General features: G+C 38.5%; 3 protein-coding genes across 5 annotated transcripts; 2 read left to right on the top strand and 1 right to left on the bottom strand.

Moving 5' to 3' along the window:
* Positions 1 to 608: 608 nt before the first annotated feature.
* Positions 609 to 7,040, bottom strand: LOC129456306 (cytochrome P450 2F2-like). The gene is made up of 11 exons (XM_055222414.1): positions 6,845 to 7,040; positions 6,443 to 6,605; positions 6,222 to 6,374; positions 5,878 to 6,038; positions 5,497 to 5,565; positions 5,188 to 5,292; positions 1,793 to 1,934; positions 1,625 to 1,710; positions 1,402 to 1,503; positions 1,165 to 1,306; positions 609 to 1,085 (listed from the first exon to the last, which is right to left on the bottom strand). Exons 1-11 carry the CDS (start codon positions 7,004 to 7,006, stop codon positions 898 to 900), a joined length of 1,473 nt encoding a protein of 490 aa, XP_055078389.1. The 5' UTR covers positions 7,007 to 7,040; the 3' UTR covers positions 609 to 897.
* An 8,064-nt stretch (positions 7,041 to 15,104) lies between these two features.
* Positions 15,105 to 21,469, top strand: tgm2l (transglutaminase 2, like). Its single transcript, XM_033967567.2, has 15 exons — positions 15,105 to 15,180; positions 15,624 to 15,794; positions 17,660 to 17,890; positions 18,124 to 18,242; positions 18,472 to 18,600; positions 18,938 to 19,115; positions 19,223 to 19,361; positions 19,506 to 19,609; positions 19,719 to 19,861; positions 19,929 to 20,028; positions 20,112 to 20,257; positions 20,335 to 20,464; positions 20,609 to 20,769; positions 20,853 to 20,989; positions 21,061 to 21,469. The coding sequence occupies exons 1-15, from the start codon at positions 15,162 to 15,164 to the stop codon at positions 21,230 to 21,232; spliced, it is 2,079 nt and encodes a 692-aa protein (XP_033823458.1). The 5' UTR covers positions 15,105 to 15,161; the 3' UTR covers positions 21,233 to 21,469.
* Positions 21,470 to 21,654: 185 nt separating this feature from the next.
* On the top strand, positions 21,655 to 26,487 carry psme3ip1 (proteasome activator subunit 3 interacting protein 1). 3 transcript variants are annotated; one of them, XM_055222375.1, is made up of 8 exons: positions 21,655 to 21,716; positions 22,457 to 22,582; positions 22,663 to 22,761; positions 23,240 to 23,362; positions 24,939 to 25,077; positions 25,199 to 25,284; positions 25,675 to 25,872; positions 26,330 to 26,487. In XM_055222375.1, exons 2-8 carry the CDS (start codon positions 22,468 to 22,470, stop codon positions 26,347 to 26,349), a joined length of 780 nt encoding a protein of 259 aa, XP_055078350.1. In that variant the 5' UTR covers positions 21,655 to 21,716; positions 22,457 to 22,467; the 3' UTR covers positions 26,350 to 26,487. The 3 variants fall into 3 exon arrangements, with proteins under 3 accessions (XP_055078350.1, XP_055078352.1, XP_055078349.1); XM_055222377.1 differs by having other exon boundaries at positions 26,147 to 26,487; XM_055222374.1 differs by having other exon boundaries at positions 25,675 to 26,487.
* Positions 26,488 to 26,893: the final 406 nt, after the last annotated feature.

Raw genomic sequence — 26,893 nt, 5'->3', positions numbered from 1 at the left:
TCCTATTTGTTTTTTTGTTGTTTTTTTTCTGACAGAAGAAGCACTATTCATATATTTGCTTTTAGATGAAAACCTTTTGATAAAAATTTACATACAGATTATTATGGTCCTACCAAGGAAAGTTTTTAAAGCTTCAGCCTCACTGTGTTTTTATGTGTTATGTGTTTTTTTAATTTTATAGTTTAATAATAAAACTAATAATATATCAAACATGGCTCTGCTTAGACTGTACTTGATTAAGCCATAACCCTGAAAGCTGTTGCCGAATGCAGACTAAACAAGGACTGAAATCTAAATTGCAAACAGGTTAGGTAAAAAAACCAAACAAACAAACAAACGCTTGCATGCTGTTTTGGTTTCTGAAGTGTATAATTCGACAAGGCAAGCACATTAGCATGTTAAGAGAGTTTAAGCAAACAGTATGCAAGTGTTTTTTTGGAAACCTAACCTTGTTTGCAATTTAAATTTCAGTCCTTGTTAAGTCTGCATTCGCCAACAGTTTTCAAAAAACACTGCAGTTTAGTTGAACTTTATTGCAGCAGTAATAGTATTATTACTATTAGTAGTATTATTCTTGTTTTCTAATCAATTAAAAAAGACTGTGTTTTGAGTATTACCTTTACCTTTATTACCTTTATTTCCAAAATTTACAAAAAAAAAAAAAAAAGAAAAAAAAAAAGAAAAAGAAAAACAGTTCAGTCAGAACATCAATGCAAAATTCAGAAAGACATCACTATACATTGTTAGATAGTACTACGTGAAACACAAGTATTGTAATAGCACAAAATGTTTATACAACATCATCAACTACTGGCACTCATGGTAATCTAAATCAATGAAAGTAAGGTTGGTTAAGTATAGTATAAGCTCTATATACAGACAGTGAAAACAAAACATTCAGTGCATTTCCCGGAGCTGCACCTTCATGAAGTATGGTTTTGGTGTGAGTGTGACTCCATAAACAGGAGTGTAGTCCGGTTCTCCAGCATCTTCAGGCCAGATGAACTTAAACTTTCTGAGCAGTGTCACTGTGATGAGAAAGAGCTCCATTCGAGCCAAACCCTCCCCCAGACACATCCGAGGACCTGAGCATTCAAACCAACACAAATATAAAATACACATGTGTGAAATCAATACATCTGCAGTATTTAGTGCTACACAGACCTGCAGAGAAGGGCATGAAGGCCTCTGGCTTCACAAACTCTCCCTGATCATTGAGGAAGTTCTCAGGGTGAAAGCCACGAGGAAACTTCCACTGACCCTCCTCACTCAGCACAGATGACAGGTTAGGAATGACCATAGTCCCCTGAAAGTATCCACATTATATTACTCTGGTATTACACATTAAATAAATATGTCAGTAAATAAAGAATAAATAAATAATAAATACAAGATTTTTACTTTGGGAATGGTGTATCCCATGACCTCTGTGTCTTTAGTTGTGTTATGGAAAACACTTAGTGGGACAGTGTTGGCTATTCTCTGCATTTCATGGATCACAGCCTGTTTAAAAGATGTGATATGGCTTTTTCAGTTTGATTAAAATATAATTTATTAATGTCAAGAATCCATACAATAAAACATGAAATTGTTTGGAAAGGTTTTAATTAAAATACACATTCACCTGAACATAAGGCATGTTGTGTCTGTCCTCAAAACAGGCTTTATCTTTCCCCTCCAAAACTCTATCTATCTCTGCCTGACACCGCTCTGAAATGTAACAGCACAAAAAATTCAAATGGAAGATAATGGTGATTGTTGCAACAGTGTTAAACTGGAAATTTCGACATACCCTGAATGTCTGGGTTAGTCATGAGATAAAGAAAACCAGTCAACAGGGTGTTGGAAGTCGTGTCAGTTCCAGCAAAGTGAAGATCCAGGGAGTACATGGAGAGGAGGTCTTCAGAGAAAGTCGAGTCAGGATCATTGCTTCTCTAAAACAACAAATCTTCATGAGTGTGATGATGTGCCAAGTTTCATAGCTCATTTGCAAAAAGGGAATAAGAAGGACTATAATAATCCCATGATATATTTTCTTTGGTCTGCAGAAATAATATGATCGAAAAAACTTACAACTTAAACAACAACTAAATGGAACTGTATGTAACACTTGGATTTTATATCCCATAAGCCAATCTGTGTATCCAGTTATATGGTAAAAATGTTCAAACCCAATATAACTTTTACTGATAACAATTCTAATGCTGATTTAATCTGATTCTTAATCACAAAAACATTGGTCATGATGGCCAAGTTAAATTTTATAATTTGGAGTTTTGTTTCTCAACATGATTATCCAATTGGAAAGCAGAATGAGGCTCACATAACTCTTTCTTTTGGGTTGCCAGCTGCAATACTGAAGTCCAGTTGGTTTAAACGTTAAAGGACTCTCAATGGGTGTTTCTCAAATCCCAGAATCCTTCCTCCACAAACCACTCTATAACGGGCTCCAAGTGTCAGACCAAAGTGTCCTGCTCACACGGCATAGAGCACCTGTGGAACAGACTCCAGAGGGAGCAACTGCACCATGTCACGTGACCAGCTCAAACGTGATAGAACTCAGAGTTTTAATAAAAATCAATGCTTCTACAAATGAAAAGTATTCAGAAGTGTAATTAAGGGCTGATTCACACCTGAAAAACTGAGCCAAGAACTTAAAAAGAACTACAAAACTTACCTCCCTCAAATCCGAAATAGCGGACTTTGCACTTAACTGCTTAAAGAAAGTTTGCATAAGTTGCAGTGCATTGTGGGCAATTTGTAGCAATGCACTATTTTGCATCCTTGGTAAATGAGCTGTATCCTCACAAACTCAATCCTCAGCACCTTCAACCAATAATTACTTAGACTGAGAGTGCAAAAATGTGCATATGTGTTCTCCATGCAGGTTAAGGCAATCCTGGTTCAGTTATGATGGTGATACTGAAGGAGTGATCGCCAGAAGCACAACCACCTTCCCTAGCTTAGGCTTCAATAGCACCGCCACCTCCCCCAGAGAATGAGTCAGCAGCACCACCACATTCCCCAGCAAAGGATTTGCAACCAGCTTCACTTTCCCCAGGTCTCTTGACACTGGCCTTGAACCTGTCTGCGACAGTCCCTGCAGAGTTTTCAGACCCAGCAGCACCCCCATCACCTCCCCTGCCCACAGACCAGACCTGGGTACCCTTTACTACATTTACTTCCTCTATGGACTCTTCACTCTCCTTTTCCTCCCCACCTTCACCAATGACCCTTCCCAACCATGTAGAAAGACTCATCAGGAATTACGATTTCTTAGCCTCATAACTTTTATAGCACCATCAAGAGTTCTGGCATCAACTATACTGAACTCTTCCTCTCTTCCTGAACACTTCCTGTGTCTGTTTCACTACCAAGGGCCCACCCAGCTATCCCCTTATCTTTTCACCCAAACTCCCTCCTGCTTTCTCGACCCTCACAAATAACACCCCTACAGCCACTTAGGCACTTAAAACTGAGTCACTTTACACCTGTAACTGACAAAACTGTCCAAGAGTTCATCTACATGCTGTCTCAATATCCACTAGATTCCTAAACATCTGTGCTCAACAGTTTCCTATCACCACACATTTACATAGTTAACATGTCACTTCAATCTGAATCATTCCCAAGAGCTTTGAAAACTGCAGTTATCAAGCCTCTTCTAAACAAGACCAATCTTGATGCCACAGGTGTTTACCAACAGCTTATTAATTTTCTTCAAATTAACAACTCAGGTTGTTAAGTTGTCAAGTTTTAGACCCCACCATAGCACTGAGAGTCCTCTTATCAAGGTGACAAATAACATCTGCCTGAACAATGACAATAGCAAAGTCTCAGTCTTGATCCTGTTAGATCTGAGTGCAGCTTTGGACACTGTCAATCTTGGGATCTTTTTACAGAGACTAGGTGGGCATCTCTGGTACTGCACTAAACTGGTTGAAGTCCTATCTAGAAGACAGGGAGTACTTTGTTTAGATTACAAACTGTGTCTCAGATCACATGGCTCTGACTTGTGGGGGTGCCCCAGGGGTCAATCCTTTGTTCAATCTTTACATGCTGCCGTTAGGCCAGTTAATAAGCAGCAATGATGTGTCCTACCAGAACTATGCAGGTAACACTCAAATCTATGTCTCACTGGCAGCAGGTAAATATGGACCAGTGGATTCACTTTGCCATTGCATCCAACAGATCGGTATGTGGTTGCAAAACAACCTTCTCCAGCTAAACTCAGACAAGACTGAAGTCTGAAGACTGAAGAGAAAGTGTCAGCAGTCACCTCCAGTCTCCCTCTAAAATCTTTAAATAAGAAATCCTAGAAATCTAGGGGTAATAATGGACTCAGACTTGAACAGCTACATCAAATCAATAACATCTGCAGCTTTTTACCATCATTTACCAGGTATACTGTCCAGACTTGGAGAGACTTATCCATGAGTTTGTCTCCAGTAGGTTAGACTACTGTAACGGCCTGCTCACTGGCTTCTCCAAATGAGCATTACGACAGCTGCAGTACATCCAGAAGGCTGCTGCTCGGGTCCTGACTAGAACCAGGAAGAAGAATAAGTCCCGTGCTTAGGTCTCTCCACTGGCTTCCTTTGCCTCAGAGAATAGACTTTAAAGCAGCTCTGCTTGTGTACAATTCTCTCCATGGCCTAGCACTAAAGTACCGGTACATCTCCGACATGTTAGTGCCATATGAACCATCTCACACTCTGAGGCCTCCTGCTGGTACCCAGAGTCAGGACTAAACGTGGAATTAGTGTTTCAGTTTTATGCAACTAAAATCTGGAATAGTCTTCCTGAAGATGTGAGACAGGCCTCTACTTCGACAATGTTCTACTACTCAAAACAGTTCTTTTTAGCTGTTCATATGAGAGGTTTTTATTCTGCACTCTTCTGTTTTAAAGTAAATTGTATGACAATTATGTATGTTTTGATTTGTTTGTATTGTGTTTTTAATACCTTTCTTATACTGTAAAGCACTTTAAATTGCCTTACATACAATACTTTAACTGAGAACTCCAACTCACCTTTCCTGTTGTCATATTAATATATTGGTATCTAAGCCAAATGGAACTAGAGATTGTAGTTATAATGGCTCACTCAAAATATCCAATATCTAATGGGATTTTTCTAAAATGCAACACACAAATAATAATAATAGTAAAAAGTAACTGATTGCACCTTTTCCAGCTCATCCAGATAGCAGTCCACAAAGTCCCGTGGTTGTCCTGGAACTCTAGTCTTTTTGTGCTCAGTAATCCAAGGAATAGCGATACTTTGGCAGACCTATGCAAAACACCCATCAGAGTTTACTTCACAATACTACTGTAGTCTTTTTGTGACTACACACACACAGGCACACACACACGCGCACCCCCCCCCCCCCCCCCCCCCATGTTCTTCACAAAAAACCCCCAAAAAAAACTAAACAACTAAGTGTATTCATCTAACATCATAACTCATGAAATTATATAAAAATGTTGAACTTACTGCTATATTTGTGAATGCCTTGTTGAATGGAAGTGGCAAGTGACGAATCCAAGGAACTGAGTCGTATAGCTGCAATAAATAAACAAATAAGTATACAGTTAGATACATGGAGAAGTTAATGCTGTGAATAGACATGTCAAGATTATTTGTTTAATCAAAAATGTATATAATTCGTGTCAAAATATAAATGTAGTAGTAGTAGTAGTAGTAATAATAATAATAATAATAATAATAATAATAATAATAATAATAATAATAATAATAATAATAATAATAATAGTCATAATAATGTCTCCCAAAAAGGAAACATAAATGCAAAGTATTTTCCCCTTGATTACTGCCTAAGTTTAGATACAACTTATTGTGATTGTTCAGACTTACCATAGCCCAGGGTCCGTTGGCTAACTTGGCATTCTCAGTGAAGCAGCGAACAATCTCCTTCATAGTCCAATCGTTGTAGTCAAAGCGCATCCCAAACAGGACCTGACAGATGATGTTGGAGGAAGCATTGTGGAACATCACTTGAGGACTCAGAACTGAGCCTGTGTAAGTCACAGCAAAAACATGACCATACAGACAAGATAGATAAGAAAGATAGAATATAGGAGTATATTACATCATACAACACTAGACCACTATAAACCACCTGCTTGCATTGGTTACCTTGAGGAAGTGTTGATAAGCATAAATAGTCCTTGACCTTGATGGGAGCTTATCGCACTTACCAATACTGCTTTCTAAATCTGCACTTGTGTGTTGTAATTCTGCCAGAATTCTCTCTTCCATTGACTGCTTTCCAAGACCAAAGTTTCTTAGTGTCATGAGGGCAAAACGTCGATGTTCCTTCCATCTGGGGCCATAATCAGCCAGAATCACTCCTAAAGAAATTGCAGTATAAATAAGATGCAGCTGCACAATCTCTATTTGAGATAATTTTTTCATGTACCTTTGCTCTCAGTTGTGATATTGACATACATGTCCTGAGGTCTTCCAGCAAACTCTACAGCTTTATTTACCAGAGCCTCCTTTATGGCTTGCACCCCACAAAGCATCACCATTGGTTTAGATCCAAGGTAAAGACTGTAGATATTTCCATACTTCAAACGCAGCTGGGGGTAACAAGATAGATATTTTAAGGTTCAAACATTTCCTAAAAAAAATTAAATGAATTAACAATTAACAAACAGTTCTGCTTAGCTGAACTGTTTGATAATGTATGACCATTATCTAGAAGTAAGTGTCAGATATCACAGGGCTACCACCACAAATAATTATTTTACATATTATTCTATTGTTTTGAGCAATATAAACTAGACAAGAAATGAAATTGAAACCAACAATTCCTTACCCTCTCGAAATCTTGCAGGGGATTGTCCAAACTCAAATTGTGTAGGTTTCCTAATAATGGCAATGTAATGGGTCCAGGAGGAAAGTTCTTTGGCCTGCGACTTTTGAATTGAATGATAAAAAAGCAAATGATGAGCCACAGAAGGAAGAAGGAGACAAACATGGTGGACAGAAGGTGCTTGAGATGCCTCTATGGAAACTGACTGAATAGTGACAGAGCTGCAGGTTTTATTGACACAAGGGCCAGCCTCCTCTGTTTGTGTAGGACTTTGTCTCCAGTGTTACAAAGGTTAACGTGAGTATAACAAACAGGTTGCTCATGGTTGAGGAAGGATTTTTTTTTCAATAAATAATCCGAGAGGAACAATACAGATTCAGAAATCAGAGGGTATGGAGATTTAGAATAGTAGAGGTTCTTGTTCACTTCAAATGAGTTAAACAAGTAGATTTACTTCCATTTAGTATATTTAGGCTGACTAGTACTACTAGTATGCATGGTCTTGCCCTTATTAGAATTTCAAGCTGACCAAATTATGCACCACTTGCAAAAAAGTTGCATGTGTAAAGCAACTCCTGAACATTATTTCTTTCCATTTTTGATATCTCATATTTCAACCAAAGCTATTCTACAAACACACACATATTCCACAAACCCATATTCATACAATGATCTAAATGAACTCTCCTGAACTTGTTCATGACTCACTGTTACGCCATAACTTTTGCGCTCAGAGTTGAGCCCTCTTTTGTGCCATCTATGTTATACAACTATTTTTTTTTTTTTTTTATCGCATTAGCCTGTACTATAATCTCTCCTGGTACCATTGAACAAAAAGTATATCAAATGACCCATGTACATCCTGAGATTGGCACGCTATCAGACACACATGACTGCTAAGTTCATAGACATACCCACAACACAAACCGTCACTCAAACAGAAGTGGTTTCTTTGGATTACAATTCCACCTACACTGGCATGCAGCTAGAGCATTCTGAATACATTCTGAATACATTCTGAATACATTCTGAATACATTCTGAATACATTCTGAATACATTCTGAATACATTCTGAATACATTTTGAATACATTCTGAATACATTCTGAATACATTCTGGGGGGTGACAGTGGCTCAGTGATTAGAGTGTTGATCCCCCAACGCGAAGGTCGGAGGATTGAGTCCTGCTCGGACCAGTTCTGTTGTTGTGTCCTTAGGCAAGACACTTCACCCACATTGCCTAGTATGAAAGTGGTGTGTGTGCAAATGATAGGTGGTGGTCGGAGGGGCCGATGGCGCAGTCAGTCTGCCCCAGGGCAGCTGTGGCTACCATCACCAAGTGTGGAAATGAATGAATGAATAATGACTATAGTGTAGTGCTTTGAGAGGCTTTGACAAGCCTGTAAAGCGCATTACAAGTGTAAGCCATTATTATTATTACATTCTGAATACATCAAAGAAAATCAGCAACAGCTTCTCACCAACTATCACCCACACACCACATACACACAAGCTGCATGATGTCCATGTGTCTTGACTCTGGCCACAATACGACAACAGGAAGCAGGCTAGCGAGCTATTGACACTGATCCTATATATTAAAATCTCATTTATTAAAAAAATAAATCCACTGTCCCATTTAATTTTGAGCTAACTCCTTGTGTTGTCCTGGGGTCATTTATGACCCCAAAACCAACTTTGTCACTGCAGAATTCTGTCTTTTCTTCATCAGATGGGTTGAAAATGGGACAGTTATTCATTTTGATTATTTTTATCAATAATGAAAATTTGAAAATTTTTGATTGTATAATAGGGATTGTATAGAAAAAGTTGCATTGAAGTTCCTGGGGGCCAATTTGTTTCTCTTATAACTCAGTCATAAAATAATATATATTTTTTTCATTCTGGGCACTATTTTTAGCCTGACTTCAGACTAATGTACTGATACAAAATTTATTATTTAAAAAAAAAAAGTTTTATTTTGACCAATAGGCTTTGTTTTAGTAAATAAATAAATAAATAAAAAATAAAAAAATGCATTTTTGACCCTCAAAATGTCCTGTAACTCAATTTTCATTACTGTACTTGACAAACACTATTTGATACAATGCCAAGTGGGATTTGTCAAAATTTGGTTACTTCTTAATTTTTTTAAATTATTTTTTTATTATTTTGACTAAGAGCAATAAGTTATGTTGAAGTTCCTCGGGGGTCAATTTGTCAACTCAGCCATAAACAACGCACATATTTTTATAATTCTGGGCTCTATTTTAGCCTGACTTCAGACTAATGCACTGATAACACATTTACCTTGCATTTATATACTTAGTGCTAATAGGCCTTTTCTCACATCATAAGGAGGGGTCTAAGTTTAGTGTAGGTGCTGTTTTTGAAAAATGTGAAATTTTTGAATCAGAGCAAAAAGTTACGTTGAAGTTCCAAAGACCCCAGCCATTTTCACATTCATCCCAGGCTCCCAGGCCTCTGGTGGAGGTCCCAAGCGTGGAAAAGAAAGACCACCCGTGGAGGGTGAGAAGAAGAGATTTTTCTTTAAAAAAATATATATATATAGTCTATTCTCTGATGTACTCTCTTACTGTACTGCACCTGTCTTAATGCTCATTTGGAGAGGCCAGTGAGCAGGATAAGTCTCTCTAAGTCTGGTTTTGACCGTATACTTTTGATTTTGCAATGTTTTATAGATGCTAAAAAGCTGCAGATGTTAATGATTTGATGTGGCTGTTGAAGTTCAAGTCTGAGTCCATTATTACCCCTAGACTTCTAACGTGATTTGAAGGTTTTAGAGAGAGAGGGGCTGGTGGTGACTACTAACTGAAGTCATCATCTTTGTGGGCCAAAGATGATGACTTCAGTCTTGTCTGAGTTTAGCTGGAGAAAGTTGTTTTGCATCCACACACTGATCGGTTGGATGTAGTGTCAGAGTGAATCCACTGGTCCATTTTTATCTGCTGCCAATGAGACATAGAGTGTCATCTGCATAGTTGTGGTAGGACACATTATTTAGTGGGTAACACATCGAGACAGCATGTAGATGAAGTCAGACTGGTCAAAATCTCGTAGACAGTTTTGTCAGTTACAGGTGCAAAGTGAGTCAGCTCTAAGTGTCTAGGTGTTATTTGTGTTGTGGAATTGATGGCATTTTTGATGCCCTGAACCTTGTCATTAAAGATTACTGCAAACTCACTGCACTTAGATATGTTGCAGGACACGAGAGTTGTTACTGCAACTTCCAATAATGTCAGAAACTGTTGTTCTACATAAACTGTGGTTGTACATTTGCATCTTTTCTCTGTAAATTTCATAATGAACCTGAAGCTTTGACTTTCACCATTCTCGCTCGGCCTTACGGCATTTCCTTTTCTGTGCTCTGACCGAGTCATCATTCCTCCATGGCGCTTTCTGCTTATCTTTGAACTATTTTTGTGTCTCCTTCGAACAACTGCAGGACCAGCCACTGGTTGGGGAATAACAGACCGGTCAAAAACGACACAGAAATGATCAGACAGAGCAACATCCACCACATTGACATTTGAAATATTTACTCCTTTTGTAATGAGCAGGTCCAGAGTGTGTCCTCTATTATGGGTGAGCTCGCTGACATGCTGAGTCAGACCAAAGGTTTCAAGGACAAAACTGAGCTCTTTAGCGTTTCTGTCAAACACATTATCCACATGTACATTGAAATCACCTGTAATGACTAAACCATCAAAGTCTGTGCATATGACTGAAAGCATCTCAGTAAAATCAATAAAACTCAATGCTGGGGAGGTTTGTATATGACTAAGTAGAGTATAGAGAGAGATTGTTTCAATAAAGTAAAAATATAAATGTATTTAAATACAAAATGGGAACTTTTCGAATCAGGCTAGTTTATTTAGGTGTATGCATAACTGCAAACCTCTAGAGCATCCTACACCTTGATGTTCACAGGACTCCAGAGGCACCAGCAGCTTCAAATACCTGTTCAGCTGCTCTCTTAATCCGATGTATTTGTCCTTCCTCATTGTGCCTTTATCTGCACGAATCCCTGTGTGCTCTGAATCAGCTATAAATCTCTTAATAGTACAATGATCACGCTTAAGCTTTTGTGAAATATCTAAGGTTTTCATACATTCATACATTTCATACAAATTTTACCTTTATGAAACTTAAACATAATTTGCTTAATAATTTGGAACGCAGTGTAGTCTGTTGATGTTGTACAGCTCCAGGCATTCAGTGATCTGTGTGTGTCTTTGAGTCGTAGGCTTTCTTGTAATCTCTCTCTCTCTCTCTCTCTCTCTCTCTCTCTGTCTCTCTGTCTCTCTCTGTCTCTCTGTCTCTGTGCAAATTATAAAATGTTATCTTTCAGCTCAGCCCAGGGTGGACAAGCCAAGGGAGTGGACTCTAAAATGGCACAAAAGATCATTGCACTTGCCTTTTTTATCTGTAAAATGCACAATTCTTGTTAAATGGAAAGTGCATAAACTAAATTGTTTTCAACTGGATAAATAGAAGTCTGATTATCTGGAGCTAGTCTCCATTGAACAAGCAACCACTTGACTTGAACTCTAGATGACCTAGGAAAGGAGAACCCAAACACCTTTGACTTAGTGCTCTCTCTTCTTTAACAAAAACCAACATGATGAAACTTACTGTAATGCTTAGGCAAAAACCCGCACCCATACAGGATATGCAAATACACACCAAATAAATATTGGTAAATTATGTAATAAAAAAAGGACTGGGCATCTGATTATCTAGGGCAGGGTGTCTGCCTGTGCTGGAGATTTGAGGCACTGATGGGTCCAGGTGTCAGCCTGATACGTTGGCCAACCTATATATTGGTCCATCTCTAGTGTGAATGTATGTGCCTTTGTGTCCTTGTAAGTTATTTGTAACATTGTGTCTAAAAAAAAATAAAAAATAAAAAAATAGTAATAATTTCCTCATAAATTCTGATGCTAAATTCTGTTTTGAAGGATTATTGAAGGGATTCATATAAAAAACAGCATTATTCAAAACAGCTTTGCATTTGACTAGAGTTTAGTGAATGAGAATCACAGTCCATTATTAGTGTAACTTGAGGCTTTTGTTTTCAGTCATAGAAGAGTTAATTTTCAAGTTATATATGCAGAATTATATATTTATATTTTATTTCTTATTAGATGAACAAAATGGCCCCTTTGAGTGCTTTGAGTGGTCACTGGTTTCACAGATGTCAGCATTCTTCACTGCACTGAAGAGCACAGACCCTGGGCTTTGTCTGTCAGATGACATGATGTTTTATGGAGCTACAGGTCTCTGTAGGCTCTTACTCTGAATTGTCTATTTTTAGTTGTTCTAAAGCTCCAGTCACATATTTAGAGTGATATTTGATTCCCATGTTAATCCTGATCGTGTTTTAGACAAAGCCTAGTTCCACTGTCCATACATGGCCCCAATCATGAGCTGGTCTTCTGCTGTTTACCTGCACAGTCAAATGGCTCTGAACATTCAATATTTTTTCGTCTTTACGCACATCTGCGTCCGGCCCATAAAGACAAGCGACACATTGTAACTTCCCCAGTTTTACTCTCTGCGATGTCCTGCACAAATGAAGCCAAATCCATAGCTGTGACACAGGGAACACGTGATTTAGTCTCGCGCTTTTCTCACCGTGCAAATAAGGACACCAAGTACTGGTGCATTAGTTAAACACGACCTGTATAACAAATCCAGGCTGTAACTCTACCAAAGTCCAAACTTGAATCCAGCCGGGGTTGTTGTTTTCTCATTTTTTTTTGTTTTTTGTTTTTGCCAAAAGTATGGAAGCCCGTTTCCGCCATGAAAAAAAAAATAAAAGCCCCACAGAAAGTCGAAATTACGAGTTTTAAACTCGTAATTATGAGTTTAAAACTCGTAATTATGAGTTTAAAACTCGTAATTATGAGTTTAAAACTCGTAATTATGAGTTTAAAACTCGTAATTACGAGTTTAAAACTCGTAATTTCGACTTTTAAAACTACTAATTATGAGTTTAAAACTCGTAATTAGGACTTTTAAAAGTATGAATTATGAGTTTATAACTCGTAATTTTGGGAATGTAACATTTACAAAAAGTGAACCTTATCAATTTTGATTAAATGAATTTGGTATTTTAATAATTTCCTCAATAAACCAGCGGGGTTGTGACCAGCTGGCACTCTGCTCAGACCAGGAAAACGAGCGCTCACAGACACAGAGCACAGCTCATGAGTGGTCAGAACAGCACTCAGGGCCCACTGATTTGTTCAAGACGCCAGAAACTTTACTGGAGCTTAATTTATTCATTTTTTAAAAGTATGTAGGTGATAAACATAACAGTCCTCCTCCTGTCTCCTCTGCTCTGTACACTCAGTTGCAGTGTGCTACAAGCTCAATTAAGACTTTAAAAGTTCTAATTACGAGTTTTAAACTCATAATTAGTAGTTTTAAAACTCATAATTACGAGTTTTAAACTCATAATTAGTAGTTTTAAAAGTCGAAATTACGAGTTTTAAACTCGTAATTACGAGTTTTAAACTCATAATTACGAGTTTTAAACTCATAATTACGAGTTTTAAACTCATAATTACGAGTTTAAAACTCGTAATTTCGACTTTCTGTGGGGCTTTTATTTTTTTTTTCATGGCGGAAACGGGCTTCCATACAAAAGTCCTCCACAAAATAAAAAAATTAAAAAGCTGCGCTCAGAGGTTAGTGCACCGCACATTAGCATCCATGGAGCTAATGGGGCATCGCATTCAGGTTTAGTTTACAAACAGTTTAAACTTCGGGCAAACAGAAACAGAAACGATACAATAAAGTAAAAATATAAATGTATTTAAATACAAAATGGGAACTTTTAGAAACAGGCTAGTTTATTTTTATTTTTTATTTTTTTTAACTAAAATATAAAAATCTAAATACATTTGGTATCTGTTAATGTGTTTTGGCATAAGTAACTCTTCATAAGTGAAAAATGATACTTGACCCCCCCCCCCCCCACACACACACACACACACCCACACACACACACACACACACACACACGATCGTTATTTTATGGCTGAGTTGAGAAACAAATTGGGGTCGAATTGACCTAACGTAACTCTACTGGGAGGAACCCACAAGGCTTAAATCAATAATAATCTCAACATTTTTGTTCCAAGGCAGCATGTTTCGCACGCGCAGATCAACTAAGACCTACAACATTTGGTGAACAGCTCAAAGATACGACAGGCAACTACAGCTCCATCTAGCGGCAGCTTTTAGACAGAATGTTTCAAATACAGTAAACTTGTGCAACTTTCAGAAGAATCAAGTCAACTTGAGTCACCCGGGCCACTTGTCCTACTCCACCCTATATTTAAAAGTTACTTCCCAGGTAGTGATTTTAAACTCTGATGACTTAGACTACTTTTGGTCTATCAGTAGGTATGTTGTAAGCACAGTATTCAAATGAAATGTTCTTTCTGTCCATTCATGTGTATTGCTCCACTGACACTTTAGTGTGAAAAAGGCTGACACTGAAGTGATCCACAGACCTGCCTATTTTCCCGAAACACCAGCGTCTGAGCATTCCTTAGCTTTGGCTCTGGTTCAAACCTATTTCCAGGCAGCCAGATGTATGTCCACCAAAAATAAATATGAACTCTGTCTTTTTTTTCTTCTTCTTTTTTTTTTAAAAATCATGCTGAGATATGTTTTTTTGTTTGTTTGTTTGGTTTTTTTTAGCTGTTCCTCATCTCTTATTTTTCGGAGAAAGACACTGTTGTCAGGTCTCTGGTCGGCTCATGTTAAGATTACAGTTATACTATTATTTATTATTTAAAATATGGTTAAGGACAGTATAAGTTCTGGGGGTCAAATTTCATTGAAGCTGTATTTTTTTTAGCAAAAACTAAACACAATAACAAAAAAAAAAACTATTTATTCTTTCTATTAATAATTCCTTTGTGGCATCATAATTAGATGCCAAATAAATTATAGTTTATCTTAAGTTTACAAAATTATACCCAACTCAAACAGCCATTATGCTCCATGACAACAGTACACCTGCCCTGTACTGTACTGGGATGTACCACTTCTTTTTTACGTATAGACACACAAAGATGATAGTGTGTCAGGATGAGCAATATACAACAAACATAGACTCAGGGTAGAGGTCTTTAGTCACAAAGGTCAAAGGTCACTGTGGGAGGGGTATGAACTAGAGGAAGCCTCATCCAGTATATATAAACACTGCTATGATGGACCAAGTAGTGTGAAAAGAAGAACTCCAGGCACTTAGAGAAAATCTATTCTGAGACGTGGAAATATGGCCAATCGTTACAACCGTAAGTTTTTATTATTTTTATTCATAGAGATAATATGTACTATCAATGTATCAACTAAAACTGTGTATTCAATAATAATTACTCTTGTTAAAACTTAAACTGCAACTCCACTGTCAGGGTGATCACTACTGCTGATATAGTGATGATGGTACTCTCAATACTTTACAAATGTCACCACTTTTGAAATTAAAATATTGTAGTATAAGACTGATTTCATTAATATGTCCTCTATTGTTTGCTACGTGTTTGCAGCCACCCAGTATATTTCAGAAATGTAGACCTAATGCTTATGAGCTGATGTGGGATTTAACAGTTGGGTGAGACAGAGCCCATCCTGACTCCTAATACTAATAAAAGGAGATTGTGTGGACAGAACAGATTAGAGACAAAACTACAAGCAGCAAAGGGAGTCTGTATCTCTCAAATGTTGCCTATTGTTTCAGGTGTTATTACAGACGTGGATGTGAGGAGTAATGAAAACAACCTGGCACATCGCACCAGAGAGATCGATCGGGAGCGCTTGATCGTTCGCAGGGGACAGTCCTTCTCTATAACTCTGCAGTGCTCTAAGCCTCTACCCCCCAAACATGACCTGGAACTGGTGCTGAATGTCGGTGAGTATCAAAGCACTGAAATAAAAACATTACCTAGACTCAATGACAATGCAGTAAAGTGTTTCTTATTCAAAATACTATACTGACTAATTTTATGGCTTTATTCGACTAAGTGAGTTTCCTCTGTATATACTGTATATTTTATTTTAAAAAAAAAAGTTTAAATGAACTGGTTGGTTTGATATTTAATTATTTCATTTTTTTTTACATTTTAATATTTTTAACTACCTTTTTACGGCTTTGTTTTATAGCTCTTAATTCCTTGCTCATAGTTTGTTATAAAGCCTTTAGGACAGGGCACGTGTGAGGGGCACGCGCAGCAAAATTATTCGTAAAAATATGACGTCCTGCTGCGCTCATTAATGCGCCATAACTGCATCACAGCTACAGCAGCTCACAGCGGAGGTGATTGACAGCTTCTGTAGCGACTGGGCCCGCACTCATTCAACCTCTTCCGCTCGCATTCCCCGGTTTGCGCGTGCGCACATTGAAACCGAGCGGAGGTTGGAGCGCTGCATGGAGGAGCGGTGTGGCCTGGGACACACTCCACTCGTATTTCACCCTACGCAAGCGTGAAAACAGCACGTTTAGGACGCGTATTCTTCAGAATGCAATCAAAGTGAATGAGGAGGGCCACACTGGCCGCGCGTCTGGAGCAGCACTTCCTGCGCGCGTAAATTTCAGAAAATAGAATCCAACGGTTTTTTTTTTACGCCTGATGTGTAGGGCGTGTATCCCCATCAAAATACATAGAAAGCGTGCATTTGTTGTTGTATTTGTGTATTATCATCAGCACAACGTGTTCCTGGGGCAGTATCGTATGGTTTCAAGGAGCCCAGTTTCTTGAAATTTACTTTGAAATCCTCGCGTTTTCCTTGGTCTGCCAGTAGAGACAGTAAATATAAGCCAGAGAGTTCTTTTCACTGTAGATCGGTTACAAATGGCAGATCTAGTCACATTTGATCACATTGACAAACAGCCAGAGCTGCGCGCATGACCCGCGTGCGCTAAATGTAGTTCTGACTTTGACAGACGCCACACGGTGCCACTAACAGCAAACAAAGACTTGCTGGGGCCCTTAGAAAATACATTTTCGTATTCTGATTCATCTGATAATATAAAGTACAAACTACAAACGGAATAAAATAATAAATGCATTCATAATAATATATATAAATATGATAATAATATATAAAATATATATAAAGCAGGCATCATTCGAAATAAATGCTGAGAATATTAAATAAGAGCAAAATGTCATCAAAAAGCGCCAGAATGCTGGGATTTATATCTAACATTTATATCATATTACATTTTGAGTAACATTATGAATTAATTAGCTACAATAAAAGTACAATATTAAAACTGCAATGTGGCAATTAAAAAAACAAAACAACAAAAAACAAAAGTTCATGTGACTACAGCAAGTGGCGGCACACTCAGAGGCATGAAATTTTTCAAAGTGACACCTGAAACCAAAAAGTGGGCCCCTGCTTTAGGGTTACCCAAATTTACTGACTAGCATAGATGCCACTAAGTTACTGTAATATCTACAGCAAATGTTTTACAGTGATGATGCAACTTCCTCTATCATGGAAAGTACATTTACTACCATTTACATTTCATAATAGGTCGTGACCTTTCTTAAGTCTAAAAATAATACATTGAATGTCTGGACAAGGTTCCTCATCCGGAGGACTTAATCATTTCTTATACGCCCACACCGCAGGGAACGGGGGATGAAACTTAATCAGCTGAACATAATACATGGGATATGTTATTTATCTGCAGTGGTTCTGATTTACTGTCACCTGTAAATTGTCATTGACGTCAGACTTAAATACTAACATGAGTTGTTTTTAAAGGTAAAAAAGACAGGACTCTGATCAAGGTGCACAAGGAACAGGGAGCTGGGGAGAGGTGGTGGTTCAACCACCAGGGAGTCCAGGATGAGATCCTGCTGAATCTTCACAGCCCGGCGAATGCTATTATTGGACAGTACAGTCTGACTGTGCAGCTGATGTCTCCTGAAAGTCACATTATAGAGAAAACAGACAAAATCAAGTTCCATTTGTTGTTCAATCCATGGTGTAAAGGTAAGATACGTTTCATGTTATATTTGCATTCAACTCAATTTAAATTAATTTTGTACAGCTCAATATTAGCACAGCAGTCCCCTAACACAACTTCACAACAAGTGTTGAGTTTAACAGCAGAAAAAAATTAGAAATTAATTGGCAATCATTGTCAAGTAACGCAGAAAAGATCACAGTGAAGGAGAAATCCACTGTGTATACAGTATGATGTGATTTTCATGTTGTGATTTTAGATGACGTGGTGTATCTCCCTGATGAAAGCCTGCTGCAGGAGTATATAATGAATGAGAATGGGGTCATATACATGGGATCCAAAGATTACATCAGGTCACTTCACTGGAATTATGGACAGGTAAGAAACACACAGTTGAGGACTTTGTTTGTGTCAATAAGGTCAGTCAGACAGTGGGACAGCTGAAACTTGTGGACCAGGAGTGTCAAAATGTAACCCAACCACACAAGGGCTGGTCTTCTCACAGGGTAGTGACAAAGTGTAGGAGTGTAGAAGACAGGATGAGGGGTGAAAGGGGTGGGCACAACTGTCCCTTTATTTTTTGTTTTACATTCTATATGCTTTTCAGTTTGAAAACTACATAATGGACATCTGCTTTGAGATCCTGGACAACTCAAGTGAATCATTAAGGAACTATCAACTGGACAGTGAGAAGAGAGGAGACCCAGTCTACATCGGCAGGATCATCAGTGCCATGGTAGTATTATGGTCCAGCCCAGAAGACTCAAGATAAAGCCAAACATAACAAAGCCAATTTTTTTTTGTCAGTTATGAACAAAGAGTGTTTTTTTTTTTTTATTTATTTAATTGAAATCATTGTAAAACCCTGAACTCTTCCACTGAATAAGATATTTGTTAAGGTTTCCGATCAGTACATTTACCATTCGTTGCCTGCCAGTGCTTCAAATTTTACTTTTTGCTCTGTTTTTAATTCAGCAATTTTTTTGTGAATTGACACAGGTTACAATGACTAAAACGTTTCTCTTTGTAATATTGCTTTATTGTTGTCTTAAGATGTATTTTGTTTGCTGCAGATTAATTCCAATGATGACAGGGGAGTGCTAACCGGTCGCTGGCAGGAGCCCTACACAGATGGTGTCTCACCCACTCGCTGGACAGGCAGTGTGCCTATTCTTCAGAAGTGGAGCAAAGCAGGGACCAGTGCGGTCAAGTATGGACAGTGCTGGGTGTTTGCCGCAGTGGCATGCACAGGTGAGATAGTACTTGATAATTGTCATATAGCAGGTCATTACAATTATACATTATTAAACAAACAGGAAAATATGTTGTACTAAAGTATGCAATTATTGTCTTTTCAGTGTTGCGCTGTCTTGGCATCCCAACACGAGTCATCACAAACTTTAACTCTGCTCATGACGTTGATGGGAACCTCTCTTTAGATGTCTTTTACAATGAACGACTGGAGAGATTAGATCGAGGCAACCGGGACAGCAGTTGGTAGGACATCCTGCACACTAAGTACAATTTTATTGCAAATACCATGAGGGGAATTTCCCCATTGTGGGACAAATGAAAGTTTTCCTACCTTTTCTTTTGACTACATTTGCCCTGATTCTTCTCTCAATAAATGTAAAATTTTAGGAACTTTCACTGCTGGGTAGAGAGCTGGATGAGGAGAAGTGATCTGCCTAAAGGAAATGATGGCTGGCAAGTACTGGACCCAACCCCCCAGGAGCTGAGTGAAGGTACACTTTCAAATGTGTTAACTTTATTAAATCTGATTAGATAGATACTTAACTTTGAGATTATGTTTGCATATGCTATCTATCCTTTATCAACACTGTACATATTTAGGAAAGTTTTGCTGTGGCCCATGCCCTGTGGCAGCCATAAAAGAGGGAAACCTGACAGTAAAGTATGACGCTCCATTCATATTTGCTGAAGTAAATGCGGACATTGTGGAGTGGGTAGTTCGCAGGGATGGTCAAAAACAAAAGGTAATGTCACCTGATAATGCTTGCTTTTGTTTACAAAGATGTAATACTAACATACATATTTTAATAGGCGAGAGTGGATGAGAGCTCTGTGGGAATGTATATCAGCACGAAAGGTGTTTGGGGTGACCACAGAGAGGATGTGACTCAAAATTACAAGTATCCAGAGGGTTAGTAAAATAAATTTGGAAAGGTTTGTGTAACGTGTAATATTTTTTTACAATTTTACCAGTTTAACTAACTACCCTTGCAGGCTCCATCAAAGAGAGAGAAGCATATAAAAAAGCTGGACGAAGATCTCCCATACCAAATAATGTGACCGCTGAACCTAACAATCTGGAGATGATCATCAAACATACAAAACCTGTGTTTGGGACAGACTTTGATGTCATAATTGAAGTAAAATAAATTAATAACAAGTTATTTAATTGCAATTTATCAGCAGCCCAATAAGACACAAACTCATTTCTCATTAGGTGAGGAATGATGGCGTTAAAGATGTTCAAGCACAGCTGACAGTCCTGGCTGTAGCGATGACTTACAATTCCATACACCGGGGGGAGTGCAAGAGGCAGAAAGTTAACCTCTCTCTCCCTGCTCGCAAGGGTGGGTGACGTCTGTAATGATGTTCAACTTCAGTTCACAGTTTACATGTTTGTTGAATGTGTATAATACAATCACAGCTAAAGCTGCATTATACTGTTGCTTCAATCTTTATTATGTTTAACTCATCAATCTCTTGTGCTTTAGTCCACAGAGAGGTTTTGCGTCTGCATTATGATGACTATGTGAGTTGTGTTTCTGAGCATTACCTGATTGGATTGAAAGCATTCCTGGAAGTGCCTGGGGAAAATGAGCCCATCATGAAAACAGTAAACATCCCACTGAGCAAGCCTGAGCTCCTGATTCAAGTGAGTATAATCTCCCTACATCATTTAAGTCATTGTCAAAAAATATATATAAATATTTTAATCATTGTATATAATTTTTTTAGGTGCCTGGCAAAGCTATGCTGTTTGAGCAGCTGACCAGTACGATCTCTTTCACAAATCCTTTGCCGGTGCCACTGAAAGGAGGAGTCTTCACAGTCGAGGGAGCTGGCCTTCTGTCTGTCGCTGAAGTCCACGTTAAGTAAGTGTTGAAGCATGTCCCTAAAGCATATTTCCTCTGTTAACTTTTTTGCATTTCTGTGTCTTTTTCAGAGAGGACATCGCTCCAGGCCAGAAGGTGTCTGTAAAACTCCTCTTCACTCCTATGAAGACTGGAGTGAGGAAACTCATGGTTGACTTTGATTCAGATCGATTGAAGGATGTGAAGGGAGTTGCCACGTTGGTTGTCAGGAAGAGAAATCCTGTGATTGCAACGTGTTTTTAAAATCTTATTCAACTTATTTGTGCTTCTTGCTCAAATTGAAATAAGATGCATGCATGTTTTTGCTTATACATTATCCATCTGCTTATCCATGTGGTTCATATACAGTAGAACGTTAGTTTCATGCAGATGTGCTATTATGTTTACAAGTTCCCCTCTGGCTGTGTGTCTCTTCTTTTGAATACCTTTGGTAATTACTTTTTGGTATAAATTTCTAATAAATTACTTTTGCAACATTTTATCACATGTGTCTCCTAAATTTGCCAGTACATACACACTATCCAGTATGCAAATAAATGATAACATAAATTTATAAAATATGAAATATACAAAAAAAAAAAAAAAAAAAAAAAAAAAAGGTGGGGGGGAACCATTGTTCTTGACATGAGATTTCTCGGCCAGGGCAAACCCTTTTCACTGTGACACACGACGTCATCGGTGTTTTTGCAGCTCCAGAGCATAGTCTGACTGTCTGAGCTAGAGAAAAGTAAGTCGCATGTTTACAAAACTTTATCTAACGTCACAGTGTAAAGGTTAGGGTAATTTATTTAAAATATCAAACTGTTCTTTGTTAGTTGCGCTTGTGCACGAGCTGCTACATAAGTGCACAGTCAATGGTTAGCACCGGTGGCGTTGGACAACAGTCTGTTATTACCAGTCACTAAAGCACAATAGAATGCTAACTCTATGTTTGATCGTTTGGCGTTTTTTGCGTTTATTGTGACAAATGTGTTGCTTGTTTGAGCCAAGCATTGGGAAAGGTAGAATACTCTTTTATTAAATAACATTGTGCTAACATAAACCGCTGTTAAATTCCGAAATGGTTTACACATATTAACAAGAGTCGATGATCAATAGTAGAAATATTATGCATTTAATGAGGAATAGAATGAAAAGAAGTACAGTAGAACTTGAATTTATTTGGGACTGTGCGTTACCTAAATGTGCAATAGCTTATGTTGACCACGAGAGGGCAATGCATTCCATGTTATTGAACAATGTAAAATATTGACTTGGAACTGCAAAAATACTGTTAAATGTGTATTAACAAATAACACATGCGTATTATGTTGAAGCTTTGTAAAGAGTTTGTTCATGGTTAAAGAGAAAGTTCAAATACACGATCTAAAGTGAAAGTTTCACATGAGCATCTCATCCAAGTTATTGCCTGTCAGACTCTTATCTGAAGTGTTCAACTCATAGCTGTTTGCACTTTTTAAATTGAAGAGACCATTTACATGGCTGAGGGTGTGGACCTGAGTAGGAAGTTTGTGTCTGAGTCAGAACTCGATGAGAGAAGAAAAAAAAGACAAGAGGAATGGGAGAAAGTGCGAAAACCTGATGACCCAGAAGGTACATATCTATTAAACAAGAGCCATAATCTTTCTTCCACTGTCTTTTAAGTGTCTTTATTGTGTTTTTTTGTTCCTCAGAGGCACCAGAGGAGGTGTATGACCCTCGATCTCTGTTTGAACGGCTACAGGAGCAGAAAGACAAGAAACAAGAGGAATTTGAGGAGCAGTTCAAATTTAGTGAGTTTCTAATTCATAATTTTATAAAGACACTGATCAGCTGTAAATCCTCTTTTGCATGTAACACAGACTGACCTCTAACTCCACCTAAAAAAACCTTGTCAGTCACTATACAGACTAACCACCAGATGCAGAACTCTAATGCAGTCTTTCTTTAATCACAACAATATTATGTCAATGACCCTTTTTTAACATTTTCTTCTTCAACCTTTTGGCATTGTATCTTAAAAAAAAACATTACTGTCCTTTTTTTTTTTTTCTGAATCAATGTTATGAAATGGGATTTATCCTTTTTCTATTGAGCCACTGTCTACAATTGTGAACAGACTGTTTAATGAGCAAGGCAGCTCAACTTTATTGTGAACATGCTTGGTTTTTTTTTAAACAGAGGTCACAGAGGCATATGGATTATTTTTTGTTTTAGAAAGATGTCATAGTTTGCCCCATGTGTTGAGCATGTGTGTTTCCATGGTTACAGAGAACATGGTGAGGGGATTGGACGAGGACGAGACCAGCTTCCTGGACGAGGTCTCCCGGCAACAGAGCCTTGTCGAGAAGCGACGGAGGGATGAAGAGAAGCTAGAACTGCAGGAATACAGAATATCCTTTCATCCACATGTTGTTTAGAGAAATTACCATTTTAATGACTCCCCATCACTCACTGACTAAATGAGCTAAAATGTGTTTTCAGATACTGTGTAGGTCTGGGCCTTAAAATTAAGTCCTTAAGAACAGTGGGAAGAGACATCTGCAGATTTTTGGAAAAAACATATTTAGTGAACTTCACCACAACTTTACTTCAATTCATGGGCCTTGATTTAAAAATTTTGATATATTAATATAGACAATTATCAGTTACTGGCCACAAAAGACACACAAAAAAAACATATCCACATCATTATTATAGGCTGTAGCATGCATGCAATTGAATCCTTTCTCCAAAAAGAACAGCTTTTACCCTGGTTTTGTTCAGCAATATTTTCAAAGACACTTTCTATGTTTCAGCTGTTCAATCACCAGCACTTTAAATTCAATTTTATGGCATGGTGGCTGAGTGTCGGGGTGGGTTCTTTTCACAGAACGGTTTCTTCCAGGCATTGCGGTTTCCCCCATTGGCTCAAAACATGCAACATGGGTCCTCCATCCTCCAGCTCAGGTAGTTTTGACCAAGCCTACCTGAAGATCATTGAGATGGTCCCTGGGTAAAAGCTGTCAATGAAATGTCTCTTGCCTGTGAGACATTTCATGTCTCTAAAATATGATCTGAAAACCTTGCTCATAAATGAAAAATGAGTGCCTGGTTTTATTAAAGTAAAATGTTGTCTCAGTTTCCTTGTGCTTTTGGCTAATTGACTGCATTTTCTGCTGGCTTTACATTTGGAGACCGTGCATGATGCTAATATGGGTCTCAGTGGTTGACTCATGATAAGCAGCTTTGCATGTGCTGGCAAAGGTACGCCAGCTCCCTCTGCATCTTGCAAACATTAGAACGTCACAAAACTGGTGTGGTGATTAGAGTAGTTCCTGTTTAATTTACATTGTCAACAAATTTCATATTGTATTTATGTTACTTTTATGTATCCAATACAAATGCTTTTTCAATGATGTTTTTGGCATTGGGTCTATAGTCTTTTTATGGGGTCGTTTTGACTACCTGTGGTAAATGGTCTATGGGAGACTGCACTGAATAATATGTTTTCTCTTCTGTGAAATGGACAAGATTTGGGTGTAGCTGCTCAGCGATCCCTCTGTCAACATTGTGATAGACAGGCTCGTTTGCAGATGAAACAGAAAAAGGGTTGTCGTGGAAACTGTATCACAGGCTGGTAACTACGGTGACAGTGAGTTTAAGCTTGCTCAGAGGTGCAGGTGTTAGTTAATGCACAGAAACCTGGGGGCTGTGAACCTGTATGTCTGCCACTGCTCTAATTTGAAACTGTCCCATGGTTTTGAACTCCCATCTCCTTTTCTCTTCTTCTTCTGTCCTACTTCATGCCCCTTGAGTCCTTGTCTAACCCTTTTCTTGTTTTAGACCTAATCTGTGTCATTCTTGCCTGCATTTTCTAGCCGTTCACAAGTGTGTCACTGTTCACTTTGATCCTAATGCCAGCTACCAGTTCATCTCCTTTTTAAATCTCATGTTATCTTGTCCATGTTTACCTTAACTGTATAGCACAGTGCTATTGCAAAACATACAGCAGTTGAAAACCGCAGAGAACCTGAAAAGAAGACAACATCTAAACAATCTGTAGGAGAGCAGCGAACCAGCCACTTGTCCCAGGCCCATTTACTGGCAGGAGCTGTCAAGAGGCGCAGGTATGCCTGCAGTGATGGAAACATTAAGACATTAGAATGATGTTTCATTTAAGTAACATTTTTACATGTTCCAGAAGATTATGATGGCATTTCATCTTTTTATTATATTTTGTCCCTACAGTTCCTCACAGTCATCAGACAGTAGTAAAAAACAGAAGGTGGAAAATGCAAGTTCAACAACAGCAGGGATGGGAGACGCACACACAGGTGGGCTGGAGCCAGGATGTGAGGGGAGGTGTCAGGATAGGAGGGCAGTCTGTAGTGAACAAATGTGTCTGTTTTAGCCGATCTAATGAGGATGGCTAAAAGCAGAATTTTGCCAAGTAAAGATCTGTCTATGCAAAATGCTGCAAATATTAAAATTATCATGTACTCTTTCTTTCACACTTTCTTAAACTGACTATTAGGGTGCATCCCTACTTGTCCTGGATTGGTCCTGTTTGAGTCCAGCTTAATCCTGATGTAGACTTCATCTGGTCTTATTCAAGTCCTGGTTTAGTTCTGAGTTTAGTCCCAGTTCAGTTAAACTTTTGTTGAGAAGTGTGAACAAACCCTTAATGTAGTTAGTACAAGGGATTTATTTGTTGTGCTGTTCAGAGCAGGAGCGAGGAGCACCTGTAGAAGCTGGAGGAGCTGAGCGGCCACGAGGACCCACATCCAGAGCCCCCTCCGCCCCCCAGGGAGCCACCCGGGGCGTGGTGCACCTGCCCTCTGCTGCTGTCTGCGTGGGTGTTCTACCTGGGCTCTGCAATTACTCCGGCAGCAGTGACTCTGACAGCAGCTCGGACAGCGAAGGTAGCGTGGATATAATCATGTCTCCGTACCCCCGGCAAACCAGGGCATACAGATAGATGCATAGAATAACTGTTCAGTACATATTCACATATTATATTGTGACTGTTATTGTTTGCTCCCAGTGAAATCTTCCTATAACAAGCTGTGACGTGAATTGACTTAATATCCAAACTGAACCTGTGCTTTTTCTATTTGTGCTTTTTTGATTGTGGCACTCAAACGTGACGCCTCCACCCATCCACCTCCATCCTTCCCTCAATCACATGCGTTGCAGTTTAAGCCGGCAGCCTATCCCGCGCTGTCTATCCTGACGACTGCCCGCCCCTTCCCTTCCATCTCCCTCTCCTCGTCCCACCCTGAGCCGCAGTGGCCGTAGGCTGTACTATTGCCTGAGCAATGTGATTGACAGCTATGGCGCATTGGAGGAGACTGCTTACACTGTCATGCGTCTTTTTAGGAGAGGAGAGCAAGCCCTGACAGGATACCACCCCTGTACCTCCCAGAAACCTGTGAAAAGTGCTGGTTGTCTGACTTGTCAGTGATTGAAAGATGTTCAATCGTGTGCTGCTCTGCTTTTTCATCGGAGCTGGTGAATAAAGTACTTTACCTCAATCTGTATGGTCATTATCCCAAGGTACATTTGATACAACTTGTTGATGAAAAGTTGATGAACTTATTTTTGGCTGTATATTTAAAAGTTGGTAAAGTTGCAGTCCCAGAGATAAACCATCGTTTGAAATCCTGTTATGATTTTTACAGTTGTGCAGTCACATAAAATGATGCAATACACTTTTAAGTTTAATAAATATGATTACTTTTAAATGCTATATTTTTTTTATTTTTATTTTTTTATTCTTTTTTATGATTTGTATGTATATCATTTGTGTCAACGTACTTCTGTGATTAGTGCTCCTAGGATTATCGTATATCGTATGATAGTTAGTTATTTGTATGTCATATTGACTATATGTCACTATAGACTATGTACATTAGACATTACTGCACTTTTTAAGAAATTTAA

Source organism: Periophthalmus magnuspinnatus, chromosome 6, assembly GCF_009829125.3.
Source record: "Periophthalmus magnuspinnatus isolate fPerMag1 chromosome 6, fPerMag1.2.pri, whole genome shotgun sequence".
In the NCBI taxonomy this organism is placed as follows: domain Eukaryota; kingdom Metazoa; phylum Chordata; class Actinopteri; order Gobiiformes; family Gobiidae; genus Periophthalmus; species Periophthalmus magnuspinnatus.
Note: the sequence above shows the minus strand (reverse complement) of the source record. Positions and strands in the feature narration are given on the sequence as shown.

Excerpts from the sequence above, each read along its gene's own strand:
- LOC129456306 (XM_055222414.1), bottom strand. The coding sequence starts at position 7,006 with ATGTTTGTCTCCTTCTTCCTTCTGTGGCTCATCATTTGCTTTTTTATC. Across the intron at positions 5,293-5,496 it reads AGGCATTCACAAATATAGCA|GTCTGCCAAAGTATCGCTAT; the intron begins GTAAGTTCAACA and ends TGTTTTGCATAG. Across the intron at positions 1,307-1,401 it reads TGGGATACACCATTCCCAAA|GGGACTATGGTCATTCCTAA; the intron begins GTAAAAATCTTG and ends GGATACTTTCAG.
- tgm2l (XM_033967567.2), top strand. Across the intron at positions 19,116-19,222 it reads TGCCGCAGTGGCATGCACAG|TGTTGCGCTGTCTTGGCATC; the intron begins GTGAGATAGTAC and ends TTGTCTTTTCAG. Across the intron at positions 20,029-20,111 it reads AAATTACAAGTATCCAGAGG|GCTCCATCAAAGAGAGAGAA; the intron begins GTTAGTAAAATA and ends CTACCCTTGCAG.
- psme3ip1 (XM_055222374.1), top strand. The coding sequence starts at position 22,468 with ATGGCTGAGGGTGTGGACCTGAGTAGGAAGTTTGTGTCTGAGTCAGAA. Across the intron at positions 25,078-25,198 it reads GGAGCTGTCAAGAGGCGCAG|TTCCTCACAGTCATCAGACA; the intron begins GTATGCCTGCAG and ends TTGTCCCTACAG. Across the intron at positions 25,285-25,674 it reads GATGGGAGACGCACACACAG|AGCAGGAGCGAGGAGCACCT; the intron begins GTGGGCTGGAGC and ends TGTGCTGTTCAG.